The 26,559-nt window shown below is 44.1% G+C and overlaps 1 protein-coding gene across 2 annotated transcripts in view; it reads left to right on the top strand.

Moving 5' to 3' along the window:
- Positions 1-26,559, top strand: part of STAT1 (signal transducer and activator of transcription 1) — a 38,692-nt gene that overhangs the window by 7,715 nt on the left and 4,418 nt on the right. For both annotated transcript variants that reach the window (XM_014837548.3, XM_070508257.1), the window contains 19 exons: positions 4,172-4,261; positions 5,477-5,555; positions 6,648-6,739; positions 6,958-7,109; positions 9,436-9,594; positions 10,942-11,034; positions 12,571-12,630; positions 14,718-14,747; positions 14,837-14,930; positions 16,137-16,178; positions 17,393-17,476; positions 17,930-18,028; positions 19,171-19,306; positions 20,642-20,691; positions 21,396-21,490; positions 22,270-22,415; positions 23,918-24,103; positions 25,156-25,231; positions 26,144-26,243. In XM_014837548.3, coding sequence (XP_014693034.1) covers positions 4,172-4,261; positions 5,477-5,555; positions 6,648-6,739; positions 6,958-7,109; positions 9,436-9,594; positions 10,942-11,034; positions 12,571-12,630; positions 14,718-14,747; positions 14,837-14,930; positions 16,137-16,178; positions 17,393-17,476; positions 17,930-18,028; positions 19,171-19,306; positions 20,642-20,691; positions 21,396-21,490; positions 22,270-22,415; positions 23,918-24,103; positions 25,156-25,231; positions 26,144-26,243 — 1,863 coding nt within the window. The remainder of the gene's footprint in view (positions 1-4,171; positions 4,262-5,476; positions 5,556-6,647; positions 6,740-6,957; positions 7,110-9,435; positions 9,595-10,941; positions 11,035-12,570; positions 12,631-14,717; positions 14,748-14,836; positions 14,931-16,136; positions 16,179-17,392; positions 17,477-17,929; positions 18,029-19,170; positions 19,307-20,641; positions 20,692-21,395; positions 21,491-22,269; positions 22,416-23,917; positions 24,104-25,155; positions 25,232-26,143; positions 26,244-26,559) is intronic.

Here is a 26,559-nt window from a genome sequence, read left to right as displayed (position 1 = left end):
TACTACTGGCTGGGAAATGTAGGAACATTTCTTTGCCTTTTTCCCCCTTGTTGAAGTACCTACGTTTTAATAATATATCTTCTCTTTACACTGATGTCTGTATGTATGGAGTGATGTTAAGTCTGGTGTTTGCTTCAAAATAACCCAGTTTTGGGGCCAGAGGAGTAGGGAGCGTCCATGAGTTGATAATTGTTGAAACTGTGTGATAGGTGCATGGGGATTGGAGAAATTCAGCAAGTTAAAAACATGCAAAATTCAGAGTCAGTTCAGAGCATTTAGAGAGCTCAGAATTCTTTAGAAATGTCGGGTTAGGAAGGTATTGTTCCCATTACCTTTTTGTTTTAATAGATGAGCTTTTAGAAAATATGTTTAAGAGAATATTATATTATGCATAGATACTTCTTATAAACTGTGATTGTTTTGTCTGCTTCCATTATAGCACACTAAGATTTTTCTCTTTCTTTTTTTTGTGGTGAAAAAGACAAAATTATATATATGGACAAAATTTAAGTCCATAGGGTCCACCACAGCGGGTGGTGATCATTTCCTTCAGATTGGAGGGGAGGACATGAAGTGGATCTAGGCTTCCCTTTGCTGTCCCACCTTCATGGTCCTGAGTGATAATAGTTACCATATGTTGAGTGCTTATGTCTCAGGCCCTATGCTAAGCACTTTATAAACATTATTTCATTTGAATAAATGCTTTCAAAACTATCATTGAAGGTAGTATTCTTATCCCCATTTTACAGATGAGAAAACCAAGGGTTAGACATCAAGTACTTTGCTCAAGGCCACAGAGCTAATGAGATGTGGAATTTAAACCTAGAATTTTCTGACTCTAAAACCCATTCATTAGAGTTGTCACTTAATCTCTCTTCAGTTTTCGGATCTGTGAGGCGGACTAGGAGGGCATCCTGACCCCCAGTGAGTGGCTCACACAGCCGCGTACTTGGACGGCTGCACATTCACTTGAAGAGAACAGTCTTCCTGAGCGGATTTTCCTTTGGTCTGGGTGTGAGCAACCGAATTCTAATTAAAACTGTCCAAACAAGGTCTCTGGAGGTGCCGATGTGAAATGAGAAAATACGAGTTGCTGACTGCTAAGATCCCTTCCAACTTTTTTTTAAAGATTGGCACCTGAGCTAACAACTGTTGCCAATCTTGTTTTTTTTTTTTTCTGCTTTTTCTCCCCAAATCTCCCCAGTACATAGTTGTATATATTTTTTTAGTTGTGGTTCCTTCTAGTTGTGACATGTGGCCTCAACATGGCATGACGAGCGGTGCCAAGTCCGTGCCCAGGATCCGAACTAGCGAAACCCTGGGCTGCCAAAGCAGAGCACGTGAACTTAACCACTTGGCCACAGGGCCAGCCTCCGCTTCCAACTTTAATGTTTGATGTTCTTGTGGTTTCACTACTCTTAGTTTGTCAGAAAATTAAAAAGTTAAAGACTCACCCTTGAAGTAGTATCAGAATCGAAAGTGTGAAGAGGTCTTCGTGATATTTTTTAAGTACCTGATGGTAAGGTACCAGCTGGGTAGCCGCTTAACTGATGGGAGTAGTCTAGAGGGATGGAGTGGGGAGTGAGGAAGGAGTAAAAGGATACCAAAGGGCTTTAGAAATGGGCATGGATTACTGCTTAAGTTTGGAGCGGGCAGTTTCTTAGGCTTCTGCCAGTCACCAGATTTTTCTACCAGGCATCTCCCAGTGTGATGGCAGGAAGGGAATGTGGTAGCTGGGAGTGCAGCTGCCTTCTCACAACCGTTATTCTTTATACCTGTTTACTAAGCTAACCCGTGATAGTTTAGGGAGGAGGACCAGGAAGTCAGGATCCTCCGGTGGCCTGGGCCCTCTGTCTGGGTGAAGTGTCCCAGCTGTTACCAGAGCCCACAGGATGTGGCGTCCACGTCTAGCTGGCTTAGAAGCAAAGATTTCCCTGCAGAGGCAGGAAGGCTGATGGAGCTGCTCAAGGTGACGGCTCATTCTTAGTGGCCAGAGCAGTCCCATTTGCCACCTAGTGACGTTGGCACCTGGAGATACCTATCATTTTAATCTATTTTGAATACATACTTTATGCAAATATAATTCAGATGCTTTGAACTTCTGCTCTTCTAGAGTGTATAAAATGAAGGAAAACTTCCGAAGTTTTCTGAGAACAAAGAATAACTCGATTACCTAAACCTAATAAAGATAGAACAAAAAAGAAAATATGGATCAATTTCATTTATGAGGATCAATGTAAAAGTTCTAAATGAAATATTAGGGATCAGAATTAAATATTATATTAAGAAAATAATACATTGTGACCAAGTAGGATTTATTCCAGATTACAAGGCTAGATCATGACTGTGATTTATTGTATAAATAGGTATAAGGAGAAAAAGCATATGCTTCTCTCCATAGATGCTGGAAAGGTCTGACAAAATCCAACACTCATCTCTGATTAAAAAAAAATTCAATAAAATAGGAATTGATGCATGCCTCCTTAACATATTGAAATATACATCTCTCCGCTCTAGAGACAGTGTCTTACTTAATTCGGGAAACACTAGTATGACAGAACCATGGCAAGGATGTCCACTATTGCCACTGCGATTTAGCATTATGTTGGTGGTGTTGGCCAATGCAGTTAGACAAGAGAAAACCATTAGAAGCATAAGAATTAAAAACAACATCATGAAGATATTGGCTCTCCCTGAGTTAATTCATGATTTTAATGTGATCCCAATAAACATAGCAGGTTGTTTGCTGGACCTATGAAATTCATATGACAAATAAACACACAAGAATAGCAAGGAAACTTGTGACAAAGTAGAGCAATGAGATACTATATATCCCATATGTATCTCATCCCTAGATGTACCATAAACCCTCTGTAATTAAACATTGTTCAGGCATTCAGGCTTATGAACACAAAGACCAGTGGGAAGGAAGAGAAAATCTGGATGTACACCCAGGTGCACATGGAAAGGTGTATGGTGAAGGCGACAACCCAAAGCACTGGGGAAAATATGAACATTTGTTAAGACAAATTTTCCAATTTCGTAGCCAATTGGACAAAAGTTACAGTTAGACTGATACTTCACAATACACACAAGAATAAACTTCAAATGTATTAGAGATCTAAAAGGTAAAAAAAAGAAAAGGAATCGTGCAAGTGCTAGGGAAAAAATGGATGAACTCCTTTATAATCTGCCACTAGGGAAGGGCTTTCTAATATGAGGGAAAATCCAGGTATAAGAGAAGAAAAAGACTGATAGATTTGGTTATATACAAATGCCCACATAGAATCTCTGCTGTCTAGGGCACTGTGTAAGAAAGGTCGATGGGCACTGTTTTAGCCATGTGGGGGGTTTAAGTCTAAACAGAACTAGCATCTTTCTGGAGTCTAATCTCTTTGAGAACAGGGCCGTCTTGTTTTCCACCCTCCCTCCTGGGCTTAGAACATTGCCTGACCTTGACTTAGTCCCTAGGAAGTCATGCTACATGAGTAAATCATGGAGCGCCTAATGTAATGAACAAGTAGACGCTGTCATGTCTAGGTCTTCTGATTATCAGGGATGAGGACTAAACACCCTCAGTGTGTCTGAGTTGCTATTCGTTATTACTTTAAAATAGCAGATATTCACTGAAATTTCTAGTGGCAGTGCCATTCAATTTTGATATGCCTCTGAATCACCTGGGATCTTGTCAAAATGGGGTTTCTGATTCAGTTATCAATTTGGACCTGAGATTCTGCATTTCCAATAAGCTCCCAGGTGGTAAGATGCTCCTGGTCTGGGGACCCAAGTGTGAATCACAAGGCTTTAAGACACGTAACTACAGGCTTAATAAGAATAATCTTGTCTACAGAATTTCAGAAACCTTGAAATAAATTTGTTACATGAAATGGTGCGACTGTATGAATTAATGGAAAATTTCAGAAATACTGTTTATTTTAGGCATGAACTGAGTCTAATCTTTCTGTAGCCTTGTGAACAGTTAGCCAGTGTTTTCCAGGGCCTTGGGAACTGAGCTGTTTCTTGTCGACACTCGTGTGAGAAGCCTGTTGGAAGTTGGGAAAGGTCTGGGAAGTAGGTGGGGCACGGGCTGTGGCCTAGACTTTGAAGCATAAGCAGCGGGTAAATGTGCCAGAGGAAGTGATGGCTGGTAACCACGTACCTCCCATTGCAGGCTCAGTCGGGGAATATTCAGAGCACTGTGATGTTAGACAAACAGAAGGAGCTTGACAGCAGAGTCAGAAATGTGAAGGACAAGGTTATGGTGAGTATTGAGTAAATGTATCCATTTATTCTGTAGCTTTTTCTAGGAAAAAAAAAGTTTCAATTGCTGTAGTGTAACCATAGTAACTGGTTTCAGTCCTTTAAGATGTTGAGAAGGAAAGTTTTGCTGAAATTGCAAATGGTAAATAAACAAATTGGCAAAACCAATGAGCCGAAAGACTTTTATGGCCCCTGTTATTACTTCTGAACACTGAGCTTATCTTTTCTTCCTTGCAATATCATGCAAATAAATTAGATCTTACTGCTCTGAATAGCCCTTTATGTCTCCGCCTCTCCGATTGGGGTGTTGCTGGGGCTATACAGAGCCCCAGGTAAAAGTGGCCCAACTTCCTCATGCACCTGCTTTGTTCTCAGAATTGGAAGGGGAAGAAAAACATTGCATTGGAAGAACTTCTGATACATTTCAGATTAAATAAAACATCCATGACAATTTATGGAAGCAGAGGGCTGCCTCGGCGCCCTCGGAGCATGCGTTTACTCCCCTCCACTGTTAGAGTTCTTTGGGGGAAAGGATGAGGAGTCTGCTCCACCAGGCCTGTGTCTGTGGAAAAGGCCCTCCAGCTGCGGGTGCCATCTCCCGTGGGTCTCTGGGTCACACCAGCAGGGCCTTGACTTTGCGCTTCAGACACATCGTTCCAAACTCCAGATTCTTTGGAGCAACTTTATTCTGTAGCCTCCTAGGGAAACACTTCATTAAAGTAGAATTCAAATGGCCCAATCTGGAAATAGCCATATATTTTCTTTTTTCTTTTTGAGGAAGATTAGCCCTGAGTTAACTGCTGCCAATCCTCTTTTTTTGCTGAGGAAGACTGGCCCTGAGCTAACATCCATGCCCATCTTCCTCTACTTTATATGTGGGATGCCTACCACAGCATGGCTTGCCAGGCAGTCCCATGTCCGCACCCGGGATCCAAACTGGCGAACACTGGGCTGCCAAAGCAGAACGTGCAAACTTAACCGCTCCGCCACCAGGCCAGCCCTGCCATATATTTTCTTTTCTAAAAAAAGTTATTATACACTTACTAATGAAATAGAAATTATTTCATGTATGTGATTAGAATTTTGCAAGTCTGATCCGTCTTTGAGGGAGCAGGATGGTTTCCATAATTTTCTCAGTCCTATAATAGCAATAATCTGTTTCCTAAAGTCTTTGAAAGCTAATCAGTGGAAAACCTGTGTATGTCTTTATTTGTAGTGTATAGAGCAGGAAATCAAGACCCTCGAAGATTTACAAGATGAATATGACTTTAAATGCAAAACCTCGCAGAACAGAGGTAAGAGTTCACATTGGAAGCAGTGTCCATTGGCTGTAATTTTTTTATGTCTACACTAGATAACGAAGGCGAGAACTCCTTCATATTTGCCAAATATTTTATGACTCTTAATTGCTGGTCTTGGCCTCTTGATGACTCAGGGCGGGGTTTCTTAACCTCAGTACTGTTGACATTTGGGGCTGAATAATTCTTTGTTGTGGGGGCTGTCCTGTGCGCTGGAGGATGTTTCGCAGCATCCTGACTTCTACCCACCAGATGGCAGTAGAACCGACCCCTAATCCCCAGTGGGGAAAACCAAAACTGTCTCCACATGTTGCCAAGTGTTCCCTGGGGGGAAACATGCCCCCAGCTTGCTAACCACTGGTCCTGTGTTGTTCGCTTACTCCTTGTGCCTAGCCCACTGATGACAGGGACCGATGGGTCTGTGGAGCAGCCTTGCCCTAACACCTAAAGCTCCTTCACGCGTTCCAGTGCCATGTGTATGCTCCACAGAGAAGTTCAGCATTTTGCTCATGGTTTCAAGCAGTTTCACTCTTTTGTTCTTGTTGCTTGTGTTTAATGACAACAGGACATCAACTGGAAATAACCCAAAAGCGTGCGTTGTGTAGAACATGTAGGGTTCGGCTGTAGCCTAACAATCAACTGGAGGAAACCATGGTTAATATGGAGGCGCCACTAGTGTAACTTGAGTAAAAGCATGGGAGGAAGGAACCTCACCTACCGTTGTTTCCTAATCATCTGCTCTCTTTCAAAGCTGCGGAAATGCTTTGTGGAAACTTTTTATCTGAGATTTTGAATTTCATCACTTATGTTCATATAGGTAATATTCTGACAGTGACTCAAGAGCCAGACAGTAATGTTTCCAATTTATTTGGGTCATTGAAAACAAGTCCTTTTTTTCACTGTCTCCAGTTTTTGTACTTAGGACATTTTTTCTTGTTTTGTTGAATAAAGATCAAAGAATACCAAACTTTGACCTATTACCAGATAGCATTTGGATCATATTTCTCCTAAAGGTATGTGGGTGTTGGCTTTAGTCGGTTTTGTCTTCTTTTACATTTATGTTTATCTGCTGTCTCTCCCAATTCGCAGAGCATGAAGCCAATGGTGTGGCGAAGAATGATCAGAAACAAGAACAGATGTTGCTCCAGAAGATGTTTTTAATGCTTGACAATAAGAGAAAGGTAGTGATCCACACTCCAGAATAACATGTTGCTTTTGTCACAGACTGTGAATAATGGACTTGAAGTTTAGAATAGAGGAAAAATTATTTTGCTTTAACCACTTGGCTTAGAGCCCCAGTGGAGATGAAAGGATATTTGCTTTGCTTTAAAATAACATCTTTAAAAATTTAGTGATTAAAGATGAGTTTATTTCACTTTGTTTCTTCCTCTCCCTTTAGGAAGTAGTTCACAAAATAATAGAGTTGTTGAATGTCACTGAACTTACCCAGAAAGCCCTGATTAACGATGAGCTGGTGGAGTGGAAGCGGAGACAGCAGAGTGCCTGCATCGGGGGACCCCCGAACGCCTGCCTCGATCAGCTGCAGAACTGGTACGATTCTCCAAAGTGGGAAATTGGCTGCTGATTGGCTAATCATATACGCTTATAAAGTGCACGTTTGAGCCGTGTACGTTGGAGGGACCCTGTCAAAAGTTTGGTTTAGAGTCTAATGTAGTCCAGCTTCTTCTTGCCCTGGAAACACTTGCCTAAACAGCGCAACAGTGTTCATGTCTGTAGCCGCACTCAGCCACGCTCTGCTTGGTTCGGAGCATTCCTCTCCCTGCTATCCATGTACACTGGCTTGCGTCAGTTGGCTGTGCCAGAACACCAGTAACATGGTTGTCACATATACATTTAACAACTTGAGTCCTGATGTTTTATTAGAAACAAAATAGCTTGAGGCATTGTCCAGGCTTCTGTGAGATAATAGTTTGTCATGGGCCATTCATTCAGTCATCCATCCAGTAAATATTTATTAAATGCTGTATGCCAGGCACTGGGCTAGGACCTGGGGACACAAGGATGAGTGGTTCTTGGTCCTTGCCAGTAAGGAGCTCTCAGTGTGGAGGCAGGAGACAGATGGGGTAATGATTCTGTGCAGTAGCATGTTGCCAGCGCTCTGACAAAGGTCCGTCCAGAGTTCTGTGATGGACAAAGGAAAGAGTCACCAGGAAAGCTTTCTGAGAGGAGGTGGTCTTGCACTGACCCTGGAGAGTGAAGGGGAGCGCTTTGAGTAGACTGGGGGAGGAGAGCAGCATGGACAGAGCAGAGAGGAGGAAAGGCTGGCTCGTGCAGTACCTGCTGCCGCACGTTGGCTGGCTGGAGAGGGGCTTGCCAGAGGGCAGGAAGAGAGCTGAGCAGGCGAGAGGCTGGAGCCTGATCCTGGAGGTTCTCATACTGTGCTGGCAGCAGGACTCTGTCCAGTGGGTACTGGTGAGCCAAGCAGCCTTTTTATTTAAGTGGAGGTTCATTTCTCTGATTTTTGATTTAGGAACGTCACTCTGGCAGCGATTTGCAGGATAGAAGAGAGACAGAAAGGCCAGTTGGGCTACTGTGAGGATATTAGTGTAGTGCAGGGGAGGGCCAACAGAACAGAGGGGATGGAAGAAGTGGCAGCAGAGTGCATTTGAGGTGGGATGGTGGCCTGGAACAGTTCCCAAGGGCCCGAGGACCCGAGATCTCATGAGATTATTTTCTGAACCACTATTTTTAAAAAAGATTCAGTTAGTCTTCAGCATTTATTTTTATTCTGTGAATTGCCTGTCCATATCCCAAATTTCTTAGTGGTTAGAACAGAGCTTCCCAGCCCAGTTGTGCCCCTGTGCGCGTTGAGAATCACTGATCCCTGAGCCCTCCAGGTGCCCAGGGAGGACCCTGGCTGTCTGGGGCCCCCTACTGGTTGCTTCAGGTCACAGCAGATGCCCTCCAGCATCCCCCACTGTGCTGTACAGGTTGTCGTTTTCTCCTGTGCCAGTGCTTGAACAAAGTTGGGAAGCCCTGGGTTCGAATCCCCGCAGAAACTGCCCACCCACCATTATCCTGTCTTTTCATTTCATGCCAAGGGCCACCCTTTCAATGCTTTGAACTAGATTCCCGGAATGAAACCACAAAGTGAAGGAGATGTTTTTCATTGGAGAGAAGATTTTCTTCTGTCCTTACTCCAGGCAAATAAAACGCCATAGCCGCAGCCTGGCTTGGCTCAGAGGCCTCATCACTATTGGCAGTTTACTGTCAGGAAGAAGGAACTTTGAGAGCAGTTGCTAGGTTTCCTCCTCGGTTTATATTTTGAGGGTCCAGATTGAGCATATTGCCTTCTCCTTTCAGTTCAGTGAAGCAACGATCTTTGCTCCCTCCTCTCCCGCTGACGTCTAGCATCGCCTCCCTGTGTAGCTTCCATAGCTTCCGGGCTGTGCTCTCCTGCTCCCCTCTGCACAGCATCACTGTCCTAGTATAAAACCTGCAAGGGCTGCCCACTGCCTCCTGCATCACCTCTGGCAGCGTCTGCCTTGCCCTCTCCCCTGCCGCTGCCTCCTCTTTACCCTGTTCCTTTAAATCCCAGTTACCTTAAAGGTCAGTTGGAGTCTCAGAGTCCCTAGAAGTCTCGGCCCCACCCAGCTTTCCCAGGGGTCTCTCAGTGGTAGCAGAGGTTTTTGACCCCTGGCTGTAATCTTTCAGCACGTGTTAGTTTTCTCTCCTCAAATAAGAGCTTCTTAATGCCGAGACAGCCTTGTTCTCTCTTTTTCCCTGCCGTGCAGAATGCAGCACGCAGGTACGACGTGTGTTGCCTGTAAAAACCACTTGTTTTCTGTGATTCCCTTTAATCCAGGCTGCTTGGGACTGTTTCTGATTGAGACCCCTGTGTCTTGTGCCTTCCCAGGTTCACCATAGTCGCGGAGAGTCTGCAGCAGGTTCGTCAGCAGCTTAAAAAGCTTGAGGAACTGGAGCAGAAGTACACCTACGAACACGACCCTATCACGAAAAACAAGCAAGGGCTCTGGGACCGCACCTTCAGCCTCTTCCAGCAGCTCATTCAGAAGTAACTTGAGGGAGATTTATTTGCACCTTCTGTGATTCTTTTACCCAGAGGAAAATTTACAGTAACTCTGATAATTTAGAAGGGTTTAATAGGTTATATACATTTTTTTATGGCAGTCGGGAACCGAATTCCTTGCTCATGCCAACGGCCCTTTGTTCTTGTGACCACCAAGGCTGGTAACTAGTAACTCTTTGCTCCTCCTCCTTGCCCCGTGCCCAGTCTGTGTCGAGCCATGTTGCATCTCACTTCATACTTGTCCTCTCCTTCCCTCTTCCTTGGCCAAATCCCGTTTCAGGCTCTCAGATCCCCTGCTGAACTCCAACTCCCAGGTGGCCGCTTCTCTGCGTCTTCTTTCCTGGTGCCTGTGACCGGGTCTGTCCCAGAGCAGAGTTCCAGTCTGGTTCTTTGTCACCTGCTGATCCAAGTGGAGCCCCTCGGCAGGATACTCATGTCCCCTCTCCACTGCCTGGCCCCAGCTGGCCACTCCGTTTCCAGTCCGCACATGCCCCATTTCCAGGCGGACTTGACCTGGTGCTGTTTCCTAGGCCCACCCTATGCACTTACTTCTCCATGCCTCTCCTAATGGGATGCCCTCCACCTCCAAGCCGCCTTTTTCACCTTTTTGTACCTATCTTTCAAAATTGTCTTATCCTGAAAGTTTCAGCTTATATTTCATCAGGAAATCTTCCCAGAGTTCCCAAACAGACATCTCTGTTCCAGATCTGCACTCTTTATTCCAGTTCATTCTTTATTCTGCTCCCGCTCTGGTATTTCTGTGATCTTTGTTGTTAATTGGAAGGTCCTGGAAGACAAGAGACATTCCTTTGTCATGTTCTTCCCCACCAGGGACTTGGGCGGTGCCTTGCCCATGGTGGGTGTTCCACATACGCTCAGTAGATAAATAAATGGCACGAAGTAGAAGAGTAGAGTTCATATTGTGGGGTTTTTTAATGCTAACTTGGCATAAAAAGGTTTGTGGTTCCCTATGATTAATGTCCAAACAGCAATGCCTAGATTTTACATTTCGAAATAATCAAGGACATTTACTTGGGTTTTGGAAGGCGACTTTGATTCTTAGTGCAGGTTTGTAAATGAGTATAATTCCATTCAGGGTTTTCTTTGTTGAAGAGTGTCACAGGTCATTGTAATTACTCTGATTTTGTTGAGTACAAATTAGATTTGGGAATTTCTTTACTGACTAACTAGAAAACCTCACTTTATTCATACAACTTGTTAGAATCTTTTTAGCTTGTGCTCTCTAAGCCCCTTTCCTCTTTAGGGAAAATAAGTTTTTACTGCCTCAGCCTTAATGGAAATGCTAATTTGCACTTTGCTCGGAATTTACAGCTCATTTGTGGTGGAAAGACAGCCTTGTATGCCAACGCATCCTCAGAGGCCACTGGTCTTGAAGACTGGGGTGCAGTTCACGGTGAAGTTGAGGTAATAAAGTTAAGGCGCACCCCGCCCCCCGTGCTGTCTGTCACCCAGTTTGCTCTCCTAATTTCCTTCACGGCACTGTCATGTAGGGTGCTTTAGAGGAAGTAATTTTGCAGTAGGTATTTTAATAGGAATTTTTACTTAGAATATCTGAATCTGTCTTTTCTATTCAAACTAGAAATATAACAGATATATATGTATATATACACACACCTGATTTTTTTTTCCAGTTGTAAGTGTAATGCACGTTCTCTGTAAAAAGGAATTCACAATTGCAGAACTGCATAGAGAGTAGAAGTTCCCAGCAGCCTCCTCCCCTCCTGAGCATAAGCTTGTAACCTGAGCTTTCTGTGTCCCCGAAACCATGTGCCGTGTGGGTGAGTGTGGACTTAGGATGCGGACATTTTTCTGGTGAGTGGGTTCATAGCTTTCATCAGGTTTTTAAAGTTGTCCATGGTCTAAATGTCTGTAGACCACCATGGTAAACACCCTAGTATCAGTCTTTCCAGAATTTTGTCCATGTCTGTACAAATATATAAATAAATACATTTGTGTGTATGTATATATATATATGTTTTTTTCACATGACTCACACATAGGCATAAATATATTTGACATATAATATTTCATTTTTAAAAACTAGAGTTCTGCTATGTATGTTGTTTGGCAGCCTATTTTTCTCCTTGATAATAAAATTAAAGAAATGTTTCCATATGAGAACATATGGCTTTCCTATCTTCTGTTGACTAGCTACATTCATTTAGCTGTTCCTCTCCTGAGGAGCAGCTAGCCTTGCCTTGAGAGTTGACCCTAGTCCTATTTTTGGGCTGCTGCTGAGTGGGGTCCCTGGGTGCTTCTTCTTGGCTGCCAGTGTTACACTCAAGCACCCATGGGGTCCTGGAACTCACCACAGGGAGGCGCACTAGAAATCTAATCCCAACCACCTGCTCCACTGACAAAGCCGACTGTGAGAGGCTTCTTCCCAGGGTCTCCAGTTCCTCAGAGCAGAGGCACGCCTGAGTCTCAGCCCAGCGCTCCTTTGGGCCATCTTTCCACACTGCCCTGGAATGATTATAGATGGGACCGTCATTTTTCTAATTATGGGTGCTAGTTTTTGTTTTCTCCCAAAAGAACAAAAATTAGGTACAAGTTTTAGTAAAAAGTAATGTTTGCTATGTCTCATCCATATAATTGGCCAAAATAGAAATTTTGATAAAACCCAGTGTTGGTGAGGCTGTATAGGGAAGCAGGTACCCTCACTAATGTTTGGTGGGAATGTAAAATCAATGCTGCTGTCGGTCAGAATTTAGTATTCCAGTTTTGTCCTGGCCAAGAATTTCTACAGCCAAGAATTTGTCCTACAAATACACTTAAAAAAAAATCCAAGTAGATATACAAGGATGTCACTTCCATTGTTTATGATAACCAAAAACTAGAGGGGGCAGGGGTTATTGAATTGTTTGGTAGAGAATTGGCATAATAAATAAATTGTAACAGATAATTTTCTAAAGTAATAATGACTTTCATTTTTCTTTCCAGACTGTTGGTGAAATTGCAAGAGCTGAATTATAATCTGAAAGTCAAAGTCTTATTTGATAAGTAAGATATCTTTAATATTATCTAAGATACATTTACTGTTGAAATGTTGGTTTTTGTTAACCAAACACAGACTGATGCACCAGGGCCAGTTGTAAGTGATCCGAGCTAATTTAATGCATTAGCTTCTGTTCTGGATGGTGGGAATGTCCCCTAGAGCTGGTATCAACGTGCCTGTGCCTTTTTAGACTCTAAAGGAACAAAAGAGTGAGTGTATCTTATGCATACGAGCTTGTAGTGGTCAAATCTTGGAGCAGCTGGACATGGCACACCATCCCTCCTCCTAGGCCAGACCCAGGGGAAGGGCCCTGATCACACACAAGGCTGAATATTCTTCAGGCTGCCCTGATTCTACAGCCAGTTGTGGGGTTGTTTCTGGAGTGAAGTTGACAGCATTTTAGGGGGTGTGTGTGGAGCCTGCTGGATTCACCCTTATCTCTTCTGGGCAGTAGGGACCTAGGAGCGGGCAGGGTCTCTCAGGAGGGTTCAATGGAGCAGGCCCAGCCCATTTTGCCCTTTGACCCTGGACTTGGACTAGCACTGATCTAGCCACTTACATTAAGGGACAGGATGACGCCCCACCACCTCCGTGCTTGATATATTTAATGCTTTTTTTTGGGTGTGTAACATACTTGTTTAGCTAGTTTCACAACCATTTATGATAATCCAAGTCAGTTTCCTCTGGCTTTTTGTCTCTCTCTACTCCTGTAACTATCCTTCCTTGTAGCACTGTCTCTGCCTTTGTCTTTCCTGACATCGTCTTTGGTTTCTCTCTGTGTATAAGTTAGGTTTTGCTACGTAACAAATTGCGCCAAAACTTAGTGGCTTAGAACTCAAAAACTTATTATTTCCCATATTCTGTGGGCTGTAGGTGGTCCTTCTGGTCTGTGCTAGTTGGTGCTCAGTGGTCTAGTGTGGCCTCATTACATGTCTGAGGTCTCGGCTAAGATAACTGGGCCCTTCTCCTTGGGGTTCTCAAAGAGGCTAGCCTGGGCTTTTTCACATGGGGACAGCATTCCAAGTGGGTGTGATTGTAGCCTGCCAGGCCTTGTGCAGCATCACTCCCATCCATCCTGTTGGTAAGAGCAAGTCAAAGTCACCTGAGATTTAAGGGACAGGGAAGTACATTCTGTCTCTTGAAGGGAAGAGCCGCAAAGATTTTGTGGCCGTTGCCATTTACCACAGTCCGCTTTTTTCAGTCTCTCTTTTACTTTGTTCTTGCTTTTCTGTCTGTTCCAGCTCTGAGTTTTCTTCTTAGCTTTGACAAGGCAGCTTTGTATCGCACTGTTCCTTTTATTTTAAATTCTTATTTTTCAAACAGGAAAATTGATCACTGTTGTAGCTGATGGTGATTGTCATTCATAAAAACATTGAACATCTAGTTGAGATAGGAAAGGAAGCTAACCTCATTGAACTGTGAGGGCGCTAAGGATTTCTCATCCCGCCTAAGCCAGTAACACGTACGTTCTTGTCCAGAATAGGACAGAGTAATCACTGACTTTATATAAATGCAAAGTCTCTCAAGATTTTGACCTCAGATTTAAAGCTTAAACTTGCTGGTTTCCCCGAAGAATTGACTATTCTGGTACGTTCATGAAGCATTAAAGATAATAGAGAATAAAAACAATGATTAAGCTGTCCTGTTGGAAGGTCCTGTGAGTTTGGTAACCGCAGAGCGTGCTCTCTGCTCAGGCCCCAGTGCCTGGCTCACTGCCTCGTGTAAAGGGAGCATTTGCTCAATAAACCACAGTAACTGTAGCTTACGTTTATGGAGGGTGTGCTGCGCCCTCTTCTTACTTATTAACTAGTTTACCCCTCCCAATATCCTGTAAGACTGGTGCTATTAGCACGTTGTCCAGATGAGAACTATGAGGAGGCCCAGATAGTTTAGTTGGCCAAGTTCACTCAGCAGCTTTGGGCTGGTGTTGGTTGATGGCATGAGTGAGTGAATGAAAGGGCAGGAAACCCACAGGTATCAATTTTTTTTTTATTGATCATTTACTTACACATACTCTTTTTTTTTTGTTAAAGCTCGTTTCAAATTTCAAATACACATATATGATTATATATATGTATATTTTTTTTTGCAGAGATGTGAATGAGAGAAATACAGTAAAAGGGTATGTGAAGTCCTTTGCTCTATGTTTTACTGTCTTTGTTTGTTTAACAGTTCCAAGCCTTTTAAGTATTTCTCCCCTGTCTTGTCTAGATTTAGAAAGTTCAACATTTTGGGCACACATACGAAAGTGATGAACATGGAGGAGTCCACCAATGGGAGTCTGGCAGCAGAATTCCGACACCTGGTAGGGAGACCGATTTTCCCCTCTTTTGTGCTGGGTCTGGTTTATTAGGGCTTTTTAGGACAGAGTGGCATTTTGCACACTGTGGGATGTGGAGTGCACCCCTAGGAGAACACTTCCTAGGGTTTGTGGCTGGTGACTTTGCCAGTACTGTGGGAATCTTGATCCTCGTCCTTATCCTAGAGCTATTTCCTCTGTTTTCTCCCAGAGATGCTTCTTTTTGGGTGTAGCGATCTCAGTAAAATAGTCTGTAAATGAGCGTGCATGTAAATTATCTCTACTTGGTACCTCCATGATCTTAGCAATCGCTCACTCCAGAATCTCACAGTTTTCTCAAAGGCGACTATTGCTCCGATGTCCTAACTCTTCCTTGGCCCCCTCCAAGGGCGGCAGACCCCAGGAGTCTCTCGCCAGCCCCTTCTTTACCTTCTCCTTCCTGATGGTCTCACCCACGACTGCTGCCTCTCCTGCTTTGTCTCCAGAGAAGCAGGGCCTGTTCCACAGGGCAGTAGAATTCCAGCAGGGGTTTAAGTGGGTGGTGCCTTATTTTCTGCCTCTGTGATAGTCTGAGGCTGCCAGTTGTTCTGATGATGTGTTGGTGCTGAGCCCTATGGGCTCCCTGGGCCGGAACCCCCAGGGAGGTTCAAGGCACCCTTTTCACTGTCAGCCATCTCGTGAACCAGCAAACTCATAGCTAGGAAGCTAGACCTTGTGTGAGAGCCTTGGTCCAAACTCAGGAGTCTCAGGGTGTCCAGAACTGCTCTTGGAACTCTAAATTGCTCCATTAAAATGTCGAGGATTGAAGTCCTTTGAGGGCAATCTTAGTTGTGCCTGGAGTCTCTGGGCCCAGCCTGGAAGACTCTGCATACGGAAGGGGGAGGCAGGAGAAGCTGCTCCCTGAGCCTGGGAGCCTGAAACAGCTAATGCAGGCGATGGGGGATCCGTCAGGAAGAGCCTGCACCGGGGAAAGGAGCAGGATTCCCTGGGATCCTTCTAGACTCCGTGGTGTTCACGTGGTGTCAGGCTGCTGGGAAAAGACACCTCCACTTGTGAACCCACACAAGGGTCATTTCATTCTTGCTCTGCGTTCTGAGAATAATTTCACATCCTTCATTCTGTCTAAGTCCTGACTTTGCTTTGATTTGTAGATGAAAATAGTGACTTTGATGATTATCATGCTATTTACTAAGATGGTTTCTTATTTTATAGCAACTGAAAGAACAGAAAAATGCTGGCACCAGAACTAATGAGGTGAGTCTTTCTCTGTTGTGAATGGTCTCAAACTAGCGGGTCTGTCCAGTGAGGTTGGTTCAGTGTCCCTGATGGCTGGGGACACCTCACAGAGGGGTTCAGACCCAGCTGGGAGGAGCAACTAAATGAGCTTTGGGGTGTGATCTATCTGTGATAACAGTAAAAACACTCTCTGTGTTCGCGCTTTGTGGTTGTCAGACGATTTTGTGCATGAATTTCCTGGACCCTCACAGACAGCTGGTGGAGTAGGTATGGTGGGCTAAGTGATTGAGTCACAGGAGGTTTGCAGGATTCAGCCGAGGGTGCACAGGGAAGTACTGTCCGAGCTGGAACTAGAGCCTGTTCCGTGGCTGCCGTGCGGATAATAAGGTGTGCTGGGAGGGTTTTTCTGCTGTTGCGTCCCCTGTCCAGAGGCATCGTCTTTCCATCAGTTTCCTTCTTACAGCCGGATCCTTGAGGAGTTATATGTGTGATATGTTCAAAAATGACCTATGGACAGAGGACAAAATGTCTGGAGTTGCTTTGGTTTGGAACGTTTTTGTCCTCTGTGCCCACATCGCATGTTGTCCTTCCACACCACAACCAGTAGGGGTCATGTGGGACAGAGGGACAGACACTGCCTGGGCAGTGCATAGCAGCTGTCCAGCCCAGTTTGGACCTCTGCCATCCTTGTGGCCTCCGGGGACTGAGTTTCTTTTCCGTAAGCAGGGAGAGCCGCCGCGCCTCTCCACTTCTGAATTGTGATGCTCCCGTGAGATAATGCGTATGAAGGCACTTTGAAAACTGTCACATTTCTACCCAAACCAAGGCACATTATGACCCGCCAGGTTTATGCAAATCAGCCCTTGCAGTAGATAATCACCCCTGGAACACGTGTGCACTTTCCACCCTCCGGCTGCTTGAGTTGTGCAGAGGCGGGCTGAGGGCCGGGGAGCCACAAGTAAACCCGTTAGAAGTTGCTATTTCCGTAGTGACCCTTCTTTCCCTTAATCCATAACCCTTGCTATAATTTCAGAAGTCTCGTCTTCGAGAGAACACTGAGATACTCACAGTAATTTAGTCTGGGATGGATGATTGACAGTTGGAATCTTCTGAATCGCAGCGGGCTGGGTTCAGGCTCTCTGTGGCCTGCTGCAGTGCGCATTAGGGCCTTGAAAGATGCAGGATCAGTGAATGAATCGCTGCATTCCTTTTTTTTCCTTTTCTCTTTTAAGGGCCCTCTCATCGTTACTGAAGAGCTTCACTCACTTAGTTTTGAAACCCAGTTGTGTCAGCCTGGTTTGGTCATTGACCTTGAGGTGAGACTTACATAGTCCAGACGTGGAAAACTATTTATTTTTACTTTTGACTATTACATGTATTCTTTTTTCCTCAATTTTTATCTTAGACATATTTACCTAATTGCAGAAGAGGTGATCTTTTTTTCGGCTAATACTATCATGACATTAATTTAATGGTTCAGGAAGCTGGAAAACTGAATTAACCTTCAGATATTATAAGCTAAATGTTCCAGTTGAGATATTCTATGTTAATCTTCTCTGTGAAGCATTGAGACTTATTTCTTAACTGAAAGATATATCAAAGATAAATTAAACTATGAACTAAAGAACGTAACTTTACATTTTTAATTTTCAAGTATAAAATATTTGCAAATTTACAAATAATCCTTTGCTTAGTTTTGAGGCTACACACAGGTCTGAAGGGGCTATGTCTGTGATTCAGATGATTTCAAGGTCTTTGTCATCTTTCAGACGACCTCTCTGCCCGTTGTGGTGATCTCCAACGTCAGCCAGCTCCCGAGCGGTTGGGCCTCCATTCTGTGGTACAACATGCTGGTGGCAGAACCCAGGGTATGGAAGACACCTCTGCTCTTGTACAGGGGGTTGACCAAAGACCCCAGGCCTTAGCTTCTCTGCACATCTGAAAGAGCCCGTAAGGGCCAGATGTTGAGGGAAAAGTGACATAACTCAGGTGGCATTGCTAATAATCTTGAGTAGTTCTGGAAAAGTGAAGCATGAGTATGTATTAGAAATGAGAATTATGATTTCCATCTATGTGAATAAACTCAAGCAATAGATAGTTTCATGTAACTTTTATTGTGATAAGAGGTCCTTTATTATTCCTTTTTTTAAAATGTGTACATCTACTAAACAAGCCTGCTCCATTCTTAGGGTGTGGTTACTCACTCTTGATTAATTACAGTTGATTCTCATTATTCACTGTACTTATATGCTTTAAAGTCACTGTGAACATTGAATTAGTGAATACTGAACCATGCTTCTAGTGGAAATACTAGGTTAGGTTCCTGCCAGCCTTTGGTCACAACCTTTCTGTCAGCCAATCAATACATAGCTTTGCTTATGTGTGTTTCTGTTTAAAGATACCTCATCTAATATATTTGTTGATCCATTAACATTGAACTCATGGCCAGCAGAACTGTAACTCATGCCTGCACAAAGCTTACATAGCACATGTATTTTCTCTATAAGGTACATCGTGGCCTTTTTGCACTTAGGAACATTAGACAGCACTTCAGCCCTACACCTGGGGGCCATTTTCAAAGTGAAATCACCACCACTAACAACAAAAAAACAAAAATGCAAAAAACATGGCACTAAATAGTTTTTAAAAAGGACCCTTGCTATAGTATGAGAGCTGAAACACAAAGGCCGAGTGCTGTCTGATTTGACCCTAGCTGGAAACATACCTGTTGGATGACTCGAATTTTTCACCATTCTGTGCGTGGGCACGTCCACACATGAGAGCAAAAGTGCCACGAGTGTTGATCCTGGAGTTAAAGTAGTTGTTAGTAAGTAGATGAATTCACAAATGGGAATGTGCAAATAATGAGACTCAACTGTATTTTGCTTCTACTGTGGAAACTTCTGTGTCACAGAAACTAGAACTGAACTTTGGGGCTGGTATGTGTGTTAGTGCTGGTGTGACTGGTGGCTCTTCAGTAGCCCTTAGCTTTTGGATGTTTTCTCTCTAGAATCTGTCCTTCTTCTTGAACCCACCTTGTGCACGATGGTCTCAGCTTTCGGAGGTGCTGAGTTGGCAGTTTTCTTCTGTCACCAAAAGAGGTCTCAGTGTGGACCAGCTGAACATGCTGGGAGAGAAACTTCTTGGTATGAGCATATTAACTTTTTATGTATATGGAAATTGAAATTCGTAAAAATATCTCGACTTGCTCTTTTCCCCTCTTTGACCTCTCTTTTGTTCAAGGTAGAAGAGTGTTGAAGTCTGTTGGCTTTTCCAGCTGTGGCTTATTATAGCTAAGTGAGCATTAGACCTCACTTTGAAAAGAGATATAGACCTGATAAAAGATTTACATGAATCATTTCCCTATTATCTCATACTAACATTTCTCAGCGGAGCTCCTAAGGGAAAAATTTTTGAATTATGTAAAATATATTGTTGCTAAAATAAGTTCCTTGATGAGAAAGATGAAGTCTTATTAACCTTGGAGAGAAAAAAGTAAGTCCCTAGCATGATAAGAATAGGTCCTGGGGCACCCACGGCACAGCATTCACCCAAGTCTCTCCATCAGGTGGGCCAGGTGGAAGGAGACACTGTCCACCCCACGTGGACACCCCTGGACCAGCAGTTCCGCCTGATTGGGCAGGGTCCAGGCCGTGGTGGATAATTCCCTTTCGGTAGCTAATGTCACAGATTTATTAGTCCTCCGCACTGAGCAAATCAAAGATCTGTTAGTATCAAAGTCAGAGCTTCATTGAATGGGAGTATTTGAACTCTTTCTTTAAAAATCCATGGGCAGCTTTTCTCCAGATCTGCTTTCTGTGCCACATAACTGCCTGCACTGCAGACACCAATAGACTCTCCCTAACCAAATGGCCACAGCAGTGTCTCTCCTGGCCGTGTAGCTGTCACAGTGGGGGTCTCGTGCTGTTTAATGAAAAGGAAGAAATCTCCTTCTTCCATTTCCTTATTTGCTGAGAATTAAGAAAGAGATCTTTTCTGCCTGGGGCGCGCTCTCTCTCTCTCTCTCGTTTCTCTCCCTTGCCTTTTGATTTGCCTCTGCCTCCTATTTGCCTCGGCCTCCCTGACACCCTGCCCTTTTTGGTGGAGGGCTAAGGGAAATGCCTAATTAATATCTAAAAGAAGCTTGTAAAGTCACGTGTCAGTTAAATAGGTCACCTAGGAGTGATCTTGGTCTCAGTTTGAATTAAAAAAAGCGCTGTAGGGTCTTTGGAAAAGAAGACTGCTGAGGAATGAGAGGAAGGCGTGAGAAATGATGTTGCACAGGGAGGGACCAAATTGAGGCTTCTCCAGAAAGTGCAAGTAATTAGCAGTAATTCTCTGAGAATATAACCACGTACATACAATCTTCCTTTGTTGAAAGTTGGCTTTTTCCTTTAAGAGCAAATACAAGAGCCATCAGTCCAGCCAAAGCTTCAGAATCAATTTCTGTTTCCTGAAAAAGCTTGTTTTTATTCGTGTAGGTCCTAATGCTGGCCCCGATGGTCTCATTCCGTGGACAAGGTTCTGTAAGGTGGGTTTTATCCTCTCTGTGTTCTCTTCGCTCTCTGTTGAGGTGCTCATATTTTTCGTCATGGTGGTTACTGAACTGCTTATTCTGGCATGTTCTCTCTGGCCCGTGGAGCCCCTAGGGCAAGTTGTTTATTACTTTCCCTCAGCGCAGAAGGTTGGCCTCCAAGTGTGAGTCTGACAGGAAGCGCCTGCCTGTGTGATAACATTCTTTCATATCCGAAATGAGTCTTCTGTTGGCTCACACGGGCCCCTTGCCTGGCAGCGTTTTAGCTCCGTGCATGTGAAATGTGTGCTTCGTGCTGAGGTGGACGGCCTGGCTGCCAGATGCATTCCCCTGAACCTGCTCGAGCAGGGCGACCAGTTGAAGGGCATAATTCAACCCTGCCGGGGTCACTAGACAGTGCTGCTGACCTCGCGCTGCTGGAGTGGAGGAGTGGGAGAGCAGTTTTGTCCCATGATTCACCCTGGAGGTCGTTCCCCGGGCGGGTTTGCTACTGTTTGCAGAAGGAAGCAGCGCCTGGCCCAGGAAATGGAGAGCTCGGTGTCTGCATGTTGATAAGATGGGAGGGACCGCGCTGTATGAGACAGCTCCAGCTTTGGCAACTGGGCAGTTGTGGCAAATTAAAATCTGATGGTGGGGGGCGGCGTGGTAAGTCACTATTTGGGATTTCCTTATTCCTAATATGTGCATTTCTATACTTGCAGGAAAATATAAACGATAAAAATTTCCCTTTCTGGCTTTGGATTGAAAGCATCCTTGAACTCATTAAAAAACACCTGCTCTCTCTCTGGAACGATGGGTAAGGGCCATTGATCGCTGTATTTTTGAGACATATTTTTAACATATACTCTCATACTGCAAGGCTAAGACCGGCCTGACCGGAACTTCATTATTTGATAAGACTTCTGTGCGTCGCCCAGGAACAGATGCTTACAGGCTGTTTCTTCAAGGCTTCCTGATAGTGGAACCTCATAAGATTAAACTTATACTTTCATAGTATACGTATGTGTGTTTTCCAAGTTAAGTGAAAAAACTCTGAGTGCCATTCATGCATTTATTCATTCAAAAAATTTCTTGAGCACCTACTATATTGCACGTAGGAAGGAAGAAGAAACCTTTTTAACTCAGTAAACTATTTCTGTGTAATTTATTCCCAGGGTGAGTTTATATTTCAACAAAGGCTTTAACTAGATCAGAAGTGCTAGAATATGAAAATATATTGTCTGAGCCTTTCTCTGCAGTATAAAACATAGAGAAATTCAGACATTTTCATAGCCTTTAAAATGATCAAGTGAAAATAAAAGGCTCATTAATCCAGCAAGTATTTATTGATCATCTCTAGCATCCTGCTGGCACCATGTTAATGATATTGGTTTCTGGACTTTGTCATACATATGTATAAGTGAAATGCTTCCTAAAATGTTAATTAAACAGATTGTAAAGCATATGAAGTAGTCTGGATGTTTGTAAGCTATGTTGTTTGGTCAAGTTCCGGTCCTCTGCTTCATTGTAAGTTCGCACAAAAATTAAAACTGTGACTGAACCTCAGAACCTCCGTCTGTCCCTTTCCACATGCAGGTGTATCGTGGGCTTTATCAGCAAGGAGCGAGAGCGTGCTCTGCTCAAGGACCAGCAGCCAGGCACGTTCCTGCTGCGCTTCAGTGAGAGCTGCCGCGAAGGGGCCATCACGTTCACGTGGGTGGAGCGCTCCCAGAACGGAGGAGGTAAGCGGGCTACTGGCACAGGGTGCACGCTGCTCAGACTTGGGGCCAGGCCTTCAGCGCTGTGGGTCTACTCGTACCAACAACGAGCTTTCGACATAAAATCGCAGATCCTATACCTACCCCCAGCGGAGCCTCCCAGATAGGATTTAACACATCACCATGAATATCATGGTTCACTGCCCGGAACATATTGCGGAGATGATGACTTTTAAAACACAAGGCCAGATTCTTTCCTCGTGGTCATGTTTGTTATCTGTAGATGAAGGATGTGAGTCACTGTGGCAGCCAGTTCTTGGGAGGAAACCCGCTTTGTGCAGCATCAGCTTGCAGACTCTCTGAGAGGAATCCCTTGTAAAAGTGCCCCGATGAGGGCCGGCTTGGTGAGAGAGACCTGGGGGCTGAGCGGCAGCCCCACCTTCAGACAGAGCAATGGCAAGTTTCTCTTTGTTATATAGCGGGGTTCTGTTTAACCAGATGAATCCCTCACTGAAAGACTCTGAAAACCTTCGCATTATGCAGCAGGTTTTCGGGGGGTGAGACTGACCAGCAGAGAGGAGAAAGCAAGAGAGACGGCAGGGTTACTTCTCCCTCTGGCTTCTAGTTTGCTCTGTCTGAAGGACTGGCGGAGAAACTGCTTTGTTCCACTGACTTTTATGCGTTCAGTGGAAAGATGCAAAAAGGTGGGATACTTTGCTTCTTGTATTTATTTTTTTCTCCTGATAAAAAACAGAGGAGCTGGATTAGAGCTGGCAGTGGGCAGTAGACGTCAGAGCCGGCCCTGCTCGGCCCCTCCGCTGTGGTTCCTCTCCTGCGCTAGCTGAGAGCTGGAGCTAGCAAACCAGTGGGGTCTGAGTTCTAGAGAAGTCCAGAGAGCAGCCTCTGCAATGTGTGCACCTAAAAGTGGGATTCTGGATCAGTCAGGAGACAGGATTCACATTAAGTGTGGGAATAAGACAAGGAGTGACTCAAACTGGTTTGTCCCTGTGGACTAGAAGGAAAAGGTAGCAAATAGGATCTTTTGTTGTTGTTTAAAATGTTGTTTTCCATGTATGGTCATCATTTATTTTAATAAAAAATTACATTTTTCAATATGAAAAGAAGAACAAACAGAAAGTAAGTTTATCTTTTAGTAACTTAATCTATGGCTTAAGCCAAGATGACCCGGTTAGTGTTTCATTATTTATTGCATGTGGGCAGCACAGCATTAAAGGTGCAGGCTTTTAAAGGTGTTTAATAAACCTCTTTTGGCCAGATTTACAAATCTAAGTAAATCAGGACAAATGCAATGTTATTGAGAGTAATGACTGCCTTTGTTTTCCCTGTTTTTAAGACAGAATTATAATGTGTTTAGAGAGAAAGCAGTACATGGGGCGTGTCGTAGCTCCTAGATTGAGGCGTTCTTACCCGCTTCGCTGAGATCCGTAAACTCCGCAATGCTTTGTTTCTCTCCTCTATTGTTTTGGGACATTCCATGGGGCTCACTTGGCTTTTCTTCTTTTTAGAGCCTTACTTTCATGCGGTCGAACCCTACACGAAGAAAGAACTTTCTGCTGTTACTTTTCCTGATATCATTCGCAATTACAAAGTCATGGCTGCTGAAAATATTCCAGAGAATCCCCTGAAGTATCTGTATCCAAATATCGATAAGGACCATGCCTTCGGAAAGTATTACTCCAGGCCCAAGGAAGGTAAGTGAGGAGAGCGAGCAGTTGTCGCCCTGGTTTGGGAGAGCACGGCGCAGTCATCCCTGGAGACTGTTTTCGTTTTATCCTCGTCCAGAGGTTTGCTGGACACAGGGGTTAGTCACACACACTGCCCTTTTTGTGTGTCGGTACAAGGTGCCTGGACAGACTTTACCCACGCTGTGTCAGTAAGCCACCACTTTCTTTTGAGTTGGTAAAAGCAGGCTTTCCAAAGATGGTATAAACTCAGTATAATTATGAAACATAATGTGCTATTTGGCTTAATGCTGCTTAGCAAGAAATGAGTAAATAATTTCTTGTTTTTGGGGTGTTAGAAAAGTCCATTCCTGGTCTTGTGTATTTGTTACATTATTACTTTTTTCACATGGAAAACATAAAAATGAGGGTCATCATGGCCAACTGATTTATGCCAGTCTGTTCGTGTTAAAATTGAGGAAACTGAGGCCTGGGACAGGTAAAGTGGCTCATTCAGGGGGACCCAACTGATTATTAGATCCTGTTGTTACTAGTGACTGTCACTAAGAACAGGCCTAGACTTGGGACACAGGTCCCCTGCTGCTCAGCCTTCACCGACTTGCACTGGAGAAAGTTCACGTGTGACTAATCTGGTTTGGAACACGCCAACAAAGTTAATTATTTTTCAGAGTCAGAAATCTCAATATTGGCACAATCACTTGGGGAAGAAGATGCCCAGCTTACCTTGACAGCTGGGTCTGTTACACCAGCCGCGCTGGGGCCACTGAATCAGATATCACTGCGCGTATTTTGGGCTCCAACTTGTGTAGGATTTCAAAGCTTGGAAAGAGAAACCTTTCCACTTGACTTCTGTGCTGAACTCTCCTCCTGTTTCCTTTTAGTTGTTTCTGGATTCCCCTCAGAATTTCAAGTGACCCAGGCAGGGAGGTCGTAACCCCATAAAGTTACAGGACTCTAACCTGACCATCAAGAAAAACAGTAAAATTTTGATCAAAGAGAAAGTTGATTCTTCTAGTGTTATTTCTGCTAATGGAAGATTTACACGATGTGTTTGCTTGCAGCTCCAGAACCGATGGAACTTGATGGCCCTAAAGGAACTGGATACATCAAGACTGAATTGATTTCTGTGTCTGAAGTGTAAGTGAACACAGAAGAGTGCCATGTTTAAAAACCTCAGGCTGGCCCTGCTCCTGGCTGGGGCCTGTTGAAGATGCTCGCACTTGGCTTTTTCATTGTAATTGCTGCCGCCGCCATCACAGTTGAACTTGTTGGAAAGATCCTAATTAGAGATGCTGGTATCACTGCTTATCAGCATTTTGCTGCCTTTATGAAAAAGAAAAAAAAAAAAAAACCAAGAAAACAAACCAAAAAAAGAGTTGTATTTAAGGTTTATAAGTTCTCCCCAAACTGATACTTTGAAAAAGTGTGAATAAAATGAACAAAAATGGATCAGAGTGGGAAAATAGTTCTTTTCAATCTAGAAAAGGCCAAAGTAATGATGGAGATACATTTTTTTCCGCTTGCTTTTATTTTGTTGTTTCATTTTATAAAAGGTAGAAAAAATTTTGGAAAAGTCATTGTCAGTTATTTGGCCTGCAGCACTGTCTTGGGGTGAATGGATGTAGCCTTCATGTAAAACACTGGAGCAGCTTGATCTGCATACAAACCTCAAGGTAGGGATGAGGGACTCCCCAGACTTTTCTCTGGTGCTTCTTGGGCCAGGGTCAGCCCCGAGGCATTGTCATCTCCGAGTGACACATGCACACACTCGCACCCAGGTTTAACCAGAAGCGGCGCAGGTTCCTGTCTGGCTATTGCTCGCTCACACCCTAGAGTCCAATACATTTCCCAAGGGGCCGGGCTGGGGACAGGAACCTCCCTCGATCTGTACGTGTTCAAATGTGTTTTACAGGTGTCCACACTCACCTGAAATAAAAACATCAAGTGATGGTGCGTTCAATCACAGGCCAAAGGTGAAATGTCTAAGTTTGCACCACTGCTTTCATAATCTAGATGCTAACACTTCCTTCGTCTTTCTCCCCATTTTAGTCACCCTTCTCGACTTCAGACTACAGACAACCTTCTTCCCATGTCTCCTGAGGAGTTTGACGAGGTGTCTCGCATAGTGGGCTCTGTGGAATTCGACATGGTGAGTACGTGGCGGGTGCCCTCAGCTGGCGCCGAATGTGGCTCTCTGAGGCGGGGAGGCGGCCTGGCAGACCCTGGGCCTGTCTGCTAGATATGGGAAGGAGCCTCTTTCTGGCAGAGCCAAGGAGGGTGTTTTTCGACTAGCTGTGAGAGGTTGGAGTCTGCTATGCTTAAACAAGCTGTATCATCACCAGGATTTTTATTCCTGGCCTTCAGCACCTGCCAAAAAATAAGTAACATTTCAAATATTTAAAAGGTCCCCATCTGCCTTTTGAGGTTGTCCATGGAGAATTGTCATATATTAAGGAACGAAGATT

Source organism: Equus asinus, chromosome 4 (genome assembly GCF_041296235.1).
Source record: "Equus asinus isolate D_3611 breed Donkey chromosome 4, EquAss-T2T_v2, whole genome shotgun sequence".
Taxonomy (NCBI): Eukaryota; Metazoa; Chordata; class Mammalia; order Perissodactyla; family Equidae; genus Equus; species Equus asinus.
This window is presented reverse-complemented; position numbering and strand designations above follow the sequence as displayed.